The sequence below is a fragment of the Scyliorhinus canicula genome, chromosome 7 (assembly GCF_902713615.1).
Source record: "Scyliorhinus canicula chromosome 7, sScyCan1.1, whole genome shotgun sequence".
Classification (NCBI taxonomy): Eukaryota; Metazoa; Chordata; class Chondrichthyes; order Carcharhiniformes; family Scyliorhinidae; genus Scyliorhinus; species Scyliorhinus canicula.
Genome location: NC_052152.1, coordinates 25,191,137 through 25,206,321, shown reverse-complemented (window position 1 = coordinate 25,206,321; position 15,185 = coordinate 25,191,137). Strand labels below are relative to the sequence as shown.

At 44.5% G+C, this 15,185-nt stretch overlaps 1 protein-coding gene across 4 annotated transcripts in view; it reads left to right on the top strand.

Annotated features, from left to right (window-relative positions):
- Positions 1-13,186, top strand: part of cryzl1 (crystallin, zeta (quinone reductase)-like 1) — a 93,901-nt gene extending 80,715 nt beyond the window's left edge. For 2 of the 4 annotated variants that reach the window (XM_038801590.1, XM_038801591.1), the window contains 3 exons: positions 688-793; positions 10,888-10,933; positions 12,268-13,185. In XM_038801590.1, coding sequence (XP_038657518.1) covers positions 688-793; positions 10,888-10,933; positions 12,268-12,367 — 252 coding nt within the window. In that variant the 3' untranslated portion in view covers positions 12,368-13,185. Of the gene's footprint in view, positions 1-687; positions 794-10,887; positions 10,934-12,267 lie in introns of all 4 variants that reach the window. The other 2 variants (XM_038801589.1, XM_038801592.1) reach the window with 2 other exon arrangements.
- Positions 13,187-15,185: the final 1,999 nt, after the last annotated feature.

Here is a 15,185-nt window from a genome sequence, read left to right as displayed (position 1 = left end):
CAATGTTTCTTTGTACATTAGACTTTTAAGTTCATGCACATCAGATACAGATGTTTGACTTTTAAGTTGCATTTGCTGTGCTCTGTTTTTAGCTGGCCTTGCAGTAGCATTGTGGTCATGTTACAGGATAAATAACCTAGAGGCCTGGATCAATAGCCCAGGAATGTGACCATTTTGAGATTTGGACCATTTAAAATTTTATAAATGGTTTTGATTGCTATAAAGCTCCAATTGGGTCAGTAATATCCTTATGTAATATATATATATAAACTCCAATCCCAGGCCAGTGTCTCTTAGCTGCCATCTAAAGTGGATTATCAAGACAACTAGAAAGCCTTATGTAAGGCCTTTCATAAACACAGGATGTCCTAAAGTGCTTCTTGTAACCAGTGATGTACTTTTGACAGGATGCACCACGCACATACTAGCCATTTTCCTCCTTTTAATACTGGTGCCAAAGCCAATTGTAACATATTTACTAACATTAAATCAACTAAATTGGCACACACCAGGAAATCAAACTTGTGAATCCGGGTCTTAAATAGCTTCACTATTTGGGTTGCAAGCAGAAATTTTACTGGATATTTAAAACATGCAGAAAGTTCCCATATTTGGTAGATTTTACGATTGTTAAATTATAATTTGATATCCCTTTTAAACCAATTATTTATTCATTTACTTTCACAGCTTGATCCACCAGATAGTCAATTTCTGTTTCACAAAGGAGCAACCATTTCATTCCTAAATGAGGAAGTGTGGCAACTATCAAGCATGCAACAGGGCAAGTACCTGCGTATCCTTTCCCAGTCCTCTTTGGAGGATTTGAGGCACTTAAGTAAACGCTACCCAATGACCCTTAGGAATTCAATAACCAGGCCTATAGCTTTACATTGTACATACAAATATTTCTATTGGTCATCGTAGCCCACATTATAAACAATTTTGCTACATAAGACTGCCAACTCTGGCTAGAAGTATCCCTGTACGTTTGGTCATGTGATTCTTGATCACGTAAATGTTGCTGCAGTTTGCCTATGTTATTGCGTTGTTCGAATGAAGTTAAGAATTCACCTGTGTGGAGTGTCTTTACTCCATTATGGCTATTAAAACTATATATTTTTAAATGCATTTTTTAAGGGATGTGGGCTTTGCTGGCTAGGCCGACATTTGTTGCCCATCCCTAATTTCCCATGAGAAAGTATTACTGAGCTGCCTTCTTGAACTGCAGCAGTCCATGTGGTGTAGGTAGACCTACTGTGCTATTAGAGACTTCCAGGATTTTGACCCAGCAACAGTGAAGGAATGGCAATATTTTTCCAAGTCAGGATGGTACGTGACTTGGGATTTTGGGGGGGGGGGGGGGGGGGGGCAGAGGAGCCTCCCAGGTGTGTTCCCAAGTATCTATTCTTCTAGATGGTAATGGTTGTGGGTTTAGAAGGTGCTACCCAAGGAGCTCTGGTGAGTTCCTGCACTGCATCTCTGCTGCTACTCTGAGTTAATGATGGAAGCAGTGAATTCGTGTGGAAGAGGTACCAATCAAGCGGGCTGCTTTGTCCTGAATAGTGTGGAGCTCCTTGAATATTTTTGGAGCTTCACTTATCCAAGCAAGTGGGGAATATTCCATCGCAGTCCTGACTTTTGCCTTGCAGTTGGTGGACAGGCTTTGGGGAGTCAGGAGGTGAGTTAATCTCCGCAGGATTCCTAGTCTCTGACCTGCTCTTGTGGCCACAGTATTAACATGGCTAGTCCAGTTCATTTGTAGTCAATGGTAACACCCCAGGATGCTGATAGTGGGGGATTCAGTGGTGGTGATGCCATTGAATGTTATGGGGCGGTTGTTTGATTATCTCTTACTGAAGATGGTCATTTGCCTGGCACTTGTGTGGCACGAATGTTATTTGTCACTTGTCAGCCCAACTCTGGATATTGTCCCAGTCTTGCTGCATTTGGACATTGACTGCTTCAATGTCTTGAGGAGTCGCGAATGGTGCTGAACATGGTGCAATCATCGGTTGCACTTCTGACCTCACTTCTGACCTTGTGTTGGAAGGAAGGTCATTGGCAAAGCAGCTGAAGATGGTTGGACTCATGACGGTACCATGAGGAACTCCTGCAATGATGTCCTGGGACTGAGATGACTGGCCTCCAACCACAACAACCATGTTCCTTTGTGCCAGGAATGACTCCAACCAGTGAGAGTTTCCCCCCTGATTCCCATTGACTCCATCTTTGCTGGGGCTCCTTGATACCATACATGATCATATGCCGCCTTGATGCCAAGGGCAGTCACTCTCACCTCACCTCTGGAATTCAGCTCTTTTATCCATGTTTAAACCAAGGCTGTCATGACGTCAGGAGCTCAGTGACCCTGGCGGAACTGAATGAGTGTCAATGAGCAGATTATTGCTAAGTAAGTGCCGCTTGGTAGCACTGATGATTGAGAGCAGACTGATACGGTGGATGTGTTCTGCTTTTTGTGTACGACATACCTGGGTAATCTTTCACATTGCCAGGTACATGCCAGTGATGTAGCTGCACTGGAACAGCTTGGCTAGGGGCGCAGTAAGTTTTTTTTTGAGTACAAGTCTTCAGTGCTATTGCCGGAATATTGTCAGGGCCTTAGCAGTATCCAGTGCCTTCAGTCGTTTCTTGATATCACATGGGGTGAACTAAATTGACTGAAGACTGGCATCTGTGATGCTGGAGGAGACCAAGATGGATCACCCACTCGGCACTTCTGGGTGAAGATTAATACGAATTCTTAAGCCTTGCATTTTGCACAGATGTGCCTTGAGGATGGGGTAATTGTGGAGCCGCCTCCTCCAGTGAGTTGTTTAATTGTCCCCCATCATTCACGACTGGATGTGGCAGGACTGCAGAAATTAGATCTAATCTGTTGGTTGTGGGATTGCATAGTTCTGTCTATCACGTGCTGTACATGTTGTTTGGCATGCAAGTAGCCTGTGTTGCAGTTTCACCAAGTTGACGCCTCTTTTGGTATGTTTGGTACTGCTCCTGATATGCCATCCTCCACTGTTTCTTGAACCAGGGTTGATCCCCTGACTTGGTGGTAATGGTAGAGTGGGGATATGCCGGGTCATAAGGTTACAGATTGTGGCTGAGTACAATCCTGCTGCTGATGATGACCCACAGTGCCTCATGGATGTCCAGTTGCTTGATCTGATCCAAATCTATGTCATTTAACATTGTGGTGATGCAATGCAACAAGATGGACAGTATCCTCATTGTGAAGACGGGACTTTGTCTCCACAAGGACCTTGTGTTGGTCAGTCCTACCGATACTGTCATGGGCTGATGCATCTACGATAGGCAGGTTGGTGAGGATAAGGTCTTGTATTTTTCCCTCTTGTTGGTTCCCTCACCACCTGTCACAGACCCAGTCTAGCAGACCTTTAGGACTCTGCCTGCTCGGTCAGCAGTGGTGCTACCGAACCACTCTTGGTGATGGACATTGAAGTCCTCCATCCAGAGTACATTCTGGAAATGTTGATACCTGGTAATCAACAGGAGGTTTCCGTGCCCATGTTTGACCTGAAGCCATGAGGCTTCATGGAGCCTGGAACTGATGTTGAAGACTACTAGGCAACTATATGTCACTTGTGCCGCTGTTTTCTTTTTACAACAATCGACAACGATTTATGGTCACCACCTTTGCTGGTGGGACAGGACGTACCCAGGGATGGTGACCGTGGTGTCTGCGATGTTGTCTGGAAGGTATGATTCTGTCAGTATGACTATGTCAGGCTTAAGTGAGACAGCAGTCCCAATTTTGGCACAAGCCCCCGGATGTTCGGATTTTGCAGGGTGGACGGGGCTGGGTTTGCTGTTGTTTCCAGTGCTCAGATCGATGCCAGCTTGTCCGTTCGGTTTCTTTTTATTGACTTTGTAGTGGTTTTATACAATTGAGGGGCTTGCTAGGCCATTTAAAGGGCATTTAAGAGTCAACATTGTTGTGGATCTGGAGTCACGCAGGCCCGACCAGGTGAGGACTGCAGATTTCCTTCCCTAAAGGACATTGGTGATCCAGCTGTTTTTTTTTTTTACAACAATCGACAACGGTTTATGGTCATCAATGGACTTTTAATTCCAGATATTTATTGGATTCCATTTCCACCATCTGCCGTAAAGGGATTCGAACCCGAGTGTCCAAAGTATTACACTTGGTCTCTGGGTCACCTGTCCAGTAACAATACCACTGCGCCGCCACCTCCCCCTTACTGGCAAAGGCAGTCTGGATATTGGGAAAGTTCTCTGCCCTTTTACTTATTTCTGGGTGGTGCACTCAGGGCTCCCGCAATTCATAGGAATAACAATTCCTAATCTGATCCCATACCACCACTGAGAATCATTACATCACCCAAGAAGGCCATTCAGTTCATCAGGTCTGTACTAGCCAAAAAACGAGCCACCCAGCACAATCTTATTTCCCAGCACTTGGTCAGTCACTCTGAACGTTACAGGACTTCAACTGCATGTCCAGCCACCTTTGAAATGAGCTGAGAGTTTCTGACAGTGATTTCCAGCCCCCTACCACCCTCTGGGCAAAAACTGTTTTCCTCATCTCCCTCTAATCTTGTATCAATCACTTTAAATCTATGCTCCCTAGTCACTGTCCTCTCTATCCATGCCTCTCATAACATTTGTACATCTCAATCAGATCTTCCATCCGCCTCCTGCTCCAAGGAAAACCTCCGCCTGGGGACAGCATGGTGGTGCAGTGATTAGCACTGCTGCCTCACAGCACCGAGGACCTGCATTTGATCCCGGCCACGGGTCACTGTCCGTGTGGAGTTTGCACGTTCTCCCCGTGTCTGTGTGGGTCTCACCCCCAAAGATGTACAGGGTAGGTGGATTGGCCACGCAAAATTTCCCCTTGGAAAAAAATTTTTTAAAAAGAAAACCCCAGCCTATCTAATCTTTCCTCATATCTGCAATTTTCCAGTCTTCGTAAAAAAAAAATGAAAGGTAATCAGTTCTTTATAACTCAGCCAAAAGTAGAAAATGCTGGAAGCACTCCAGTCGGACTACATCTGTAATCTGTGAGGATTGCAACCCGCCGATATGAGATGGGAGTTTAAATGCTGTTTCACCCTTCACTACAATGGAAAATGGCAGGGAAAAAGTACATTCACAGTGGAGCAAAGAAATTCAAACTACTACCACAATTTCTCTCAAAAGGCGTAAGAAAATCAATAGCATAAATAGGGAGCAGATTTATTTTTTAATGTTTAGAATATCAAGGTTATAGGTATTTATCTGAAATAGTCACTGCTGGAGCCAAAATCACAAATGGCCATTAAATGGCAACTTTCCAATATGGGGCTCACAGACTCCAACATAGCCAGACTTGCTGCTGAATCTTTGTCATTAACTGAACTCCTATTTTCTTCCAGACTGGTCACAGCAGTGCCAGTGTTATCTATTCTCAATTCCAAGTTTTACATCACTTACTATTTTACTTTCTGTCGACACCAATTTAACATGCAGTCACGTCCAAGGAGTACAAAATGGCCACTTTGGGGATTAATTTCAAGCTGGTCTTTTCCACCATCAGTACTTTTTGCACTAAGTTGTGAAACTCAGCCTTCCATGCATCACTGTAGGCATCTCCCTCCCATTGGTACTAACAAGGAATGAAAAATCTGAACGCTATTGGTAATTACCCAGTGGAATGTCAAATCAAACTGTCATCAGCAATAACTCAGCTTCCAGTTACAGACAGTGGGTAAATCCAGTCTAGTTCATCGAATCTGTAATGTCATAGACTTCCCCAGATTTGTCAAATTTATGCCTTTTCAATTCCTCGCCATGACCTTGTTCACCTCCAGCAAACAAGATGCAATGGTGTGTTTTTTAATCCCTCAGGTAGATCTCCTTCTGCACTGTAAATTCTATGATCTGTGTGTCAAAGAAAAGACACAGCAATAGTATTGACTCCATTGCAACTACTGAATCTCTTATTTCTGTCTTAGCTGTCCATTCGGCACTTAAATAATGTCTACTTTTTTTTTAAAATTCTGTGCTTTGATGCAGTCATATACGCAGAGCTGAATGAAGCTGGAAAGTACTGATTATAATGAAGTTATTAAAATGTGTATTAAAACAAAGATGTTTGCAACCGTTTTCACCCATAAGTGTTTTCAAATAGTACAGTGCAGTGGTGGTCAGTAAACAAATGTGAAACAAAGGTGAGTTGGGAAGAGTAGCCTGGGCAGCTCACTTAAATGGCATGGTTCCACTCTACAACTCAATCCTGTGATATTCAGATAAACTCCCATTTCTGTGACTCCGAAAAGAGGATACGTAATGCTTAAATTCTGCTCAAGAGTTTTGAATAACGGTCAAACTTTAATAATTATAATGCACAGGCAAACGTTCAAGAGTTCTCTTTTAAGCTTCAGAGTTCCCCTTTGAACTGCAGTTACCCCTTTCGTGTGGTTTTGTGCATGATAGCCAAACCTAACTGAGGTAGTTTTGACTTCAATTGTACTGCGTATTTAGCATTGCTGTGAAGCCAAAACAATTCAGTATTCCGAATGTGAAGTGTCACTAGGCTCAAGTCTCGGGCTTAACAAATTTGTGGTGGGAGGGTCCCAATGCAGAGACATGAGGGTGGATATTACCCAAATCTTTACATGTAGATACAGTAATATTTCAGAATATTTTTGCATCTATTCTATCAGTAACTGTTCCATTGCTAATTCAATTTAAAATTGGTTCCCTGATTGTTGTTCTCATCATATCAATTGCAGAAAATAAGTTTCAAGTTGTGCATTTTGTGGCAGCAAGTCCTTGTTTTTCTAAAGAATATAAGTGGTGATTCTGCAGTCACATTACGCCTTGCACAAATTCCACCATTTTGGGACAATTGTTTGAGCCCCGAAATGGGATTTCCACCAGGAGCAAATCAGCTTCCCATTCTCCCAGCCTGCTCCAACTGGCGAGATCAGGACAACACCCAGAAAGGGAAAGAACGCGATTACAACCCATTTGCATTCATTTTAATTTAATGAGTGAGATAAAAGTTGAATGCAGCAACCTCCCCGTATTCACCCCCTCTTCCCCCCCCCGCCCCCAACCAGGAAGTCACTCACTCACAAATCACTACTGGTCCCTCGAAGTGGGGCCAGGTCCCATGGACACCAAGTGGGTGAGTACCCTCTGCACATATCTCCAGGGTGCCTAAGGGGGTCTGTCAGGGGAGGTGGGAGTCGGGGGGGGGGGGGGGGGGGGCTTGGGCTAGTCTACCCTCTTGTAGCCTTGAAAACCTTTGTCTCCCAGCATGTTAAGTTTAGAGATCTGTCAGATGATTTAAATGTCTTCCCTTTGATGCGTTGGAAACCTTTTGAAGTGTTTTTTTTTACATTGTGTCATTCCCCTTTAACCTTTTCAAGCCTCTGAGCATGCTGAGAAGCCTGAACACTTTGAACTGTATTGTTTATTCAATTTCATGGTCCATTACTTAATACAAGCCTCTTCACTGACAGGTCCAGGATATTTGAAAGCAGGGATTAGTCTTGTTTGTTTTTATAGCTCTTCACGGTCCTTTAACTCTGAAGTACATCCTCTTTTGAGAAGGTGTTGTTTCTAATCTCAATTTCTTTCTGCTCGGGTTTCCTCTTCTCTGAAATCCTTCCTAGATTGAGCAGATACTCTTGAGTGCTCTTTTTTTAGACTACAGGAGCGATTAAACCAAAATATTTCTCAGTGTAATTTTGGTGAGTTTGGAGGGGTGTTTCCTGTTGGCTTTTTAGGTGAGATCAACACAGGTATTCACCCACATGTAGCCATTTTTTGGGGCCTAGGGGAGTTTGTCCCTGGCCTAGTCCACGCTTTGAAATGTTTTTATCACGAGGGAGCGACCAGCTCCTCCGAGATCAGGGCACCATTTTGAAAGGGTGCCCTGATCTCTAAGTGAGCTTGAGGCCCCCCCCCCCCCCCACCCCACAAGTGAGGACACCCTGCTATGGGGCTGCTGAGTGGCCCCCACCCCCACCACAACTTTCATAACCCTCCTTTTATGGCATGGCTCGCCTCAAGCCCCAGCCTTTGGCAAGCAATGTCACCTGGGCACCTTGGCAGTGCCAGGCTGGCCATGATAAACCGGTGCCAGAGGGAGAGCCAGGGCACCACCTTGCCCTGTACCCGACCACTCTGACGTCTCCAATAACCTGGAAAAAACCCCAGATGCCATTATGCCTGGTCCTCGTATGTGTGACTCAGTACTAAATGGCACCCGGTCAAGGCCCCGTTGGGGAGGCCGTTACTTCATGGGAGCCCAGAGAATCCGGCTCATGCCTATTTAAAAGTATCTAATGGCTCATTTAAATATGCTGATCTGATCCTTGCCCAGCGCGGGCAAGATTGGAATCGCAACGTCCTGTGAGGTTCGGTTGAATCTTGCCAGACGTCTCGAGTGTCGCAAATCTTGTGAGAAGTCTCTCGTGAGATTGGGTAGCCTCGTTGTGACATCAACTGATGTCTGAACAGCACCATGCCTGCACACGAGGAACTTTTCCACCATGGAAGCAGCTGGCCCTACGCAGACATTTGAAGTTCATGGGTTCCTCAATGAAAACCTTGTCGCAGCTATTGTTGAATTCTATGGATGGGTGAGATGACCACCACAGGGGGTTTGGATGCATTTGTAGCCCCTGGGTGTCCTGGAACATGGCTGGACTGTGCCCTGGCAGTGATGGTTGATACTGCCAGGGGCAGTGCTGGTTGACATTACCAAGGGGTGGGCCTTTGGTGAACTCCTAGCAGGCTGATGCTCACTTGGTGGGGGCACCTTGGCAATGATTTGGGGGGGGGGGGGGGGGTTATTCTGTAGGGTTATTCTGAGATTGGGGAGCCATCTTAAGGGTTTGGAACCCACAGCGAGAATCACCCTTGGCTCCAGAAACATTTTTGTGGGTGGATTGCAATCTGGATCTCATAGATCTACCTGGCAGAAATCACACCTCGTTTCCCGCTGGAGATCACATTTAGAATTTTTTTTGTCGGAATTCTGACCAGCATAGGGCAGCACGATGTTGCAGTGGTTAGCACTGCTGCCTCACGGCGGCGAGAACCCAGGTTCAATCCTGGCCCTGATTCACTGTCCATGTGGAGTTTGCACATTATCCCAGTGTCTGTGTGGGTTTCACCCCCACAACCCAAAGATGTGCAGGGTAGGAGTATTGGCCATGCTAAATTGCCCCTTAATTGTAAAACAATATTTGGGTACTCTAAATTTTAAAAAAATATATACTAAAATTAAAAACTTCAATAAAAACATTAAAAAAAGAATTCTATCCATCCTAATCCCTGAAGGCTTTGTTCAATGTTCTGTTATCCTTTTGCATAGACAAGAATGTGAATGTCCACATTGTATAATCAAGGTGGCGAGCAGCAGGCTGTTTAATTGCAGGTAGCATCGCAACCAAGCATAGGCCTATCCTGGTACAACATATCTCACAAACACTTCCAGTTAACAGGACCAGAAACCTCGGCCTGCATTTCACAATCACTCTCCCCAAATCCATTCCCCCCCCCCCCCCCCCCCCCCCTTATCCACTCATCGACACACAGCCCAATAACAATAAGTGTTCCTGCCAGAACTAAATCATGTGCACTTTACATTCCTACTGGGACTGAACAAAATTCAGGAGATGTAAATGGGCCTTCACCCGGCCAACGTGAATTGTAAGCAATTCCCAACCCAGCTGGCGTCTGAGGCATCCTGGAGACCGAGAATCTCACCAAGATGAAGATTCCCATCGCCATCCAATGCCAACGAGTTACATGGCGCTCTGAACTGTGCTGCTGCACCACCCTACAGGTCTCCCCCATCCCTCACCCAGCCCCTTCCAATATTGTCATCCGCACTGCACCTGTCTCCATCAGTGAGTGGCACCTAACCTGTGATGTGGGGATCCTCTATCCTCACCACCCATCCCTATCAAAAGGTGTACCAGTGAGTCCCACAACCCATGTCAGCGATAGACTGGTGGCCCTGTCCTGTTTTCCCTAGTGGGGTCCACTGTGGGTCACCTCACTGGTTGGTGATGTGTTGTACCACCAGCAGGGGGCAACTTGTGAGAACTTTGCTTCACCCAATATTCTCCGCCCAATCGCAGTTCTTGCTGTCAGCAGCGGGCATGGGAGAATCCAGCCCTTAGTTTATTGCAGCCATTTGAAGTATGTTTACTTCCAGCTCCAGTGACATGCACAGACCAGAGATCAAGCTAATGACCTTTCGGGTAGTCTGTTTAAGCTCAGGCAGCCACTGGTTTAATTTAACTTTGCAGATTATGGCTCTGGCATGGTTTTGTTTCCCCCCAGAATGCTTTTATTATCCTTTTTCTGACGGGTTGTTTTCCTTTATACAATTCCATTTTTAAAATGGGACATTTGGTATTCTGCATGGTGAAACAGCTACCATTTAAAAACAAAATCCAGTGTTAAAGACAGAATAGTTAAGAACAAGGAAGTTTATAGATGGCAGAAGTTTGTATATTTTGTGCATTGTTTATCATTCAACATTTCATAACATGCAGGGGTGGCATGGTGGCACAGTTAGCACTGCTGCCTCACAGCGTCAGGGACACGGTTTCAATTCCGGCCTCGGGTGACTGTGTGGAGTTTGTACATTCTCTCTGTATCTGCGTGGGTTTCCTCCGGGTGCTCTGGTTTCCTCCCACAGTTCAACGATGTGCAGGTTAGGTGGATTGGCCATGATCAATTGCCCCTCAGTGTCCCAAATGGGATGGGGGCCAGGGAATGGGCCCGGGTGGGTGCTCTTTCGCAGACTCACTGGGCTGAATGGCCTCCTTCTGCACTGTATGAATTCTATGATTATTATGCCTGAATGCCATTGCCTAGATATTTTGAAGGATGTAATGGAGAAGCTGTCCAGTGGAACCTTTCGGTAAATATATTGATATTTGTTCTAGCCATTCCTGGGCAGAATTTTATGGTGTAATTTATGCTGCTGTGCCATCTGTGACCTGCCCTCTATCAACCCCTTGCCCCAACTACAATTTTATGAATGGCAGGCAGCATGTGCCGCAGTGGCTAACACTGGGACTGCAGCGCTGAGGACTTGGGTTCGAATCCCAGCACTGGGCACTGTCCGTGTGCAGTTTGCACATTCTCCTCGTGTCTGCGTGGGTTTCGCCCCCACAACCCAAAGATGTGCAGGTTAGGTGGATAGGCCATGCTAAATTGCCCTTTAATTGGAAAAAATAATTGGGTACTCTAAATTGTTTTTTAAATTTATGAATGGCAGGGAAGTCACCGGAAATCACCTACCTGTGGGAGAGCAAGTAATGTTTAAATCGCTCAATGTGTAGCCCAGCAGGTTTAACCTTGCAGGTCCTGGCTTGTTAAAGGTGGGGTGCCTCTTGCTAGGCTCCCAGTGTCAAATAGAGTCCCCGCCCCAGTTTTGCCTCCCAGTCCACCCTGCCCTTCCCCTTGCTGGGGTCTGTCAGCTTTGGCCCGGCAAGATCCTAGACATATCCAAACGTCCAGGTCCATCTCTGATAACCAGCTCCTAGGACTACCTGCAGCACCAGCAATGGCCACTGTTCCTGGTTGCGCTCATGGCGACAGCCAGAAGTCCCAACTTGTTCCAATTAAAGGGCTGTCATCCAAAGAATTAAAGCGGGATGAGCCGGCTAATCGGAGGTGAGCTCATTTTATGCTGGTGTATGTGGAACCCTCTCGGTATATAATCCGCCTTTCAAAGGCAGTTTTATAATAAATCAATGCTAAAATGTTCAGTGATGAAACTAAGACCTCACTGCATTTGTTAAATGTATGTATAGATGGTTGTGTTGCACAATAGCCGGACCTTTCTGACCGTTCACACCGACAGGATCTGATGGTCCCTGCCAACGCCGCCACCCCCCCCCCCCCCCCCCCGGTCCGCTGCAAGGGTTGCATTCAGTGGGAACCCCTGTTGACCAGGGCGGAACCAGAAGATCCCTCCGCCAGCCAATGGGTGGCCACTTCCTGCCAGTGGGTTACTCGGTGAATTCTGCCCAATATCTCTGAGGATACACACGGCAAAAACTCAAACTTCAATGTTTAACTCACTTGGGTATATTTATAAACATGTTGGATGATGAGGTGACGATCATTGCCTCAACACTTTGTGGGGTGCAGCTTGCCTCGTCTCCCAAAAGAAAGGAAAAAATGTAGAAGGTATTTTGGAGACTTTACACAGTGTCTAGACATTTCCAACTGTTTGTCTCTTTTCAGGCCTCAGTTGGATGAACCCATTCCTGTATATGAAGCCACAGTTGTCATGGAGATGGTTCAGAAGAAACAAGTCAAGAAAAAGCAAGTTGTTCGGATCTGAGACAGTGCTGTGATAACTAATTTTTGTGAGCAACTAACAGAGTGATTCTGTCTCCACAAACATGTTGTTATTCTGGCCAAATCGACAGTTTCAATTCCACTTGAACAACTTAATATTCTAACCACCTATTTCCTTACAATGCTGTAGTACGTAGTAGCTTTCTGAAAAGCTTAATTTTTACATCCTCTGAAATCATATCAAAAGGAATAACCTCCTTAATTTTGCTTTACTACTTTGATGGCTTAAACTGTTCCTTATCAGTTCGCTTTAACAGCAGGCTAGTTGGTGGATGTGTAATCAGAGTTGCAATCCACATCCCGACAAGCAAGTATCAGCATTTTGTTGTGTATGAACTGTTAGAAAGCATCCACTTTTTTATGGACATAAATGATTAAAACTACCTGATGAAGATAAGCACATGGGTAAATTATTAAATTTATTCAGTGAGTGTCGCTGGAGACAGATCTCGTAAGTGTTGGAAGAAATTAATTAGACGGGATTACTAGAACATAATATTGCAGTAGCAGTCTGCTATCTACAAGGTCAGCTCGGTTAAGGTAAAAGTTGTGTGAGTGAGCTGTACTGCTTTTAATGCTGAGCGTTGTGAAGTGATAATGCAACCTCTCCTAATTCACACACCCCTCACAAAAGTTACCCTGGAAACCGAAGACTAATTTCTTACCTTGGATAATTTAAAACTATTTCAAACCGCACTGTGCAGCATTTCTCTCTGCTTTCAGGACCAAATGAAAAGAAGTTACTTTAGTTTGGCTCTGTACCAGTCAGTTTGTCTAAAATAAACTTTTTCTTTCAAGGCCGGTTAGTGTGAATTGTTTATAATCCCCTGCACTAGCTTTGTCAAGCATGTTGGCACAGGCATGTTCCTTTGTAATTCCAGAGCAATCATTGTCTGCTCAGGCAATTCTATCGGTCCAGCAGCCTCTGACAATGATAGAAAGCAGTTGAAAATGCAATAAATAAAAGTTTTAGAAAGCCTATTTGCTGGAGTTACTTTCCCCTTTGGCTGTGTCAATAAGAACAGATACTTCAGGTTCGAGACAAAAGGCTCAATCACAGGAAAAAATCGGCTTTCTGGAGCTGTAGATGCGGAGCTGAATTAAGGCAAAAATGGTTTGTAAATTTTCAAATAGTTTTTTGTATTTTAAAGTCTTAACAAAGCTCTGAAACGATGTCTGGTGATTGGCAACTGTGATATTCTCACAGTAAGTGGTTAGGATCTGGAGTGGTGGAGACAGCTTTAATCGTCACTTTAAGCAGCTGAAGGGAAAAATATTTGAGGTGCTAAGGGGAAAGCATGAGGCGAGTGGGACCTGTTGTGTTGTGCTTCTTCGTGTAGCATAAGCTGCTTCCTTGATGTATGCTTTGACAAAGGAAGGTCCAGACTTTGTAATGAGTTCAATATGCTCATTGAACTATTAACACAGTTCTTAAATTAGTTTGACTCTCCTGCTAATCTAACGGTAGTAAGTCAGTCTAACTAAACCGGTCTGCTCTAAGCCACGTGCTGGGGTGTGATGCTGTTGATCAACCCTGATGTACTCTCTAGATGTCTGTCTGGGGAAAGAGGCAGAGCATGTGTGCCCTGTCCTTTTATATGGGCTGTGAGTGCCCCCTTGTGGTAATGCCACCTCTGGGTGTCCTGATTACCCATTGGTTGTGTCCTGTTGTAATGACCCATTGGCTGTATGTCTGTGTGTCATGACATCTCTGGTGCTCCCTCTTAGTGTTTACTTAGTTGTAGTGTATTTACATTAACCTCTTGTGTATATACAGTGATACATATCACCACAGGACCAACTGAGATGTTCTTGGGGAGAGTCACCATGGATACAATGGGTGAAATTGCCTCCTTCTATGCTGTAATGATTTTGGCACTATTCTATAATTCCACAACTATAAGACCATAAGACAGAGAAGCAGACTAAGGCCACTCGGTCCATCAAATCTGCTCCGCCATTCAATCATGGCTGACATTTTTCTCATTTCCATTCTCCTGCCTTCTCCCCATAACCACTGATCCCCTTACAACTACCCAAACTTCAACCTTCTCACTGTCATGTAAAATGTGTGTCACATGTATTTGTATGCTTTTTATTATTTAATCCGAGTATATGGTTGTGTTGGTAAAGTAAGTGGCCATACTAATTTCATTCCATTCCTACAAAGGAAAATATTGCACATAATGGATGCCAGAGGAATGCACCTGTGGAATGTAATCCCAGAAAGAGTTGCCACTTCAGGAATGATGAAGCAAGACACTGGCAAAAAAAAGTATTTCTTTGTCCATAAACAGCACTTTCTTTTTCTCTTTAAAATTAAACTCACAATTGGGGTAGATGTATTTTGCAGAAACTGCCCCAACTGTTGGGAATAATTTCCTTCCTTGACCTTGTTTAAAGAATTCACTCTTTTTCCTCAAGATTTTACAGCTCGTGATGTCAATTTCAGCTGTTGTACAAGTGTAAGAAACTGTTCCGTTTCTGCAAAAAGAATGACTTCATTTGCCAGTATTTTCCTCTTTTGTGGATGATGCCATTCTAGCTGTGGAGAGTGTCTCACTGCCAAATCTGTAAATAGCACCATTGGAAAAGGACCAGTAACTTTCCTGTTGCTTAGCATTTCTTCACAACTTAATATATCATTATGGACGGTTTCTCAAATGAACTTAATAGCTGGCAATGGAGTTCTAACTCATGGTAAAATCCAATCTTTAACTAACACTGTGGACATTTCGGACTGTGGTATATAATGCTGGAAATTCTGTTTTGCATCAGGAGCTGGAGGTATTTATGATGCT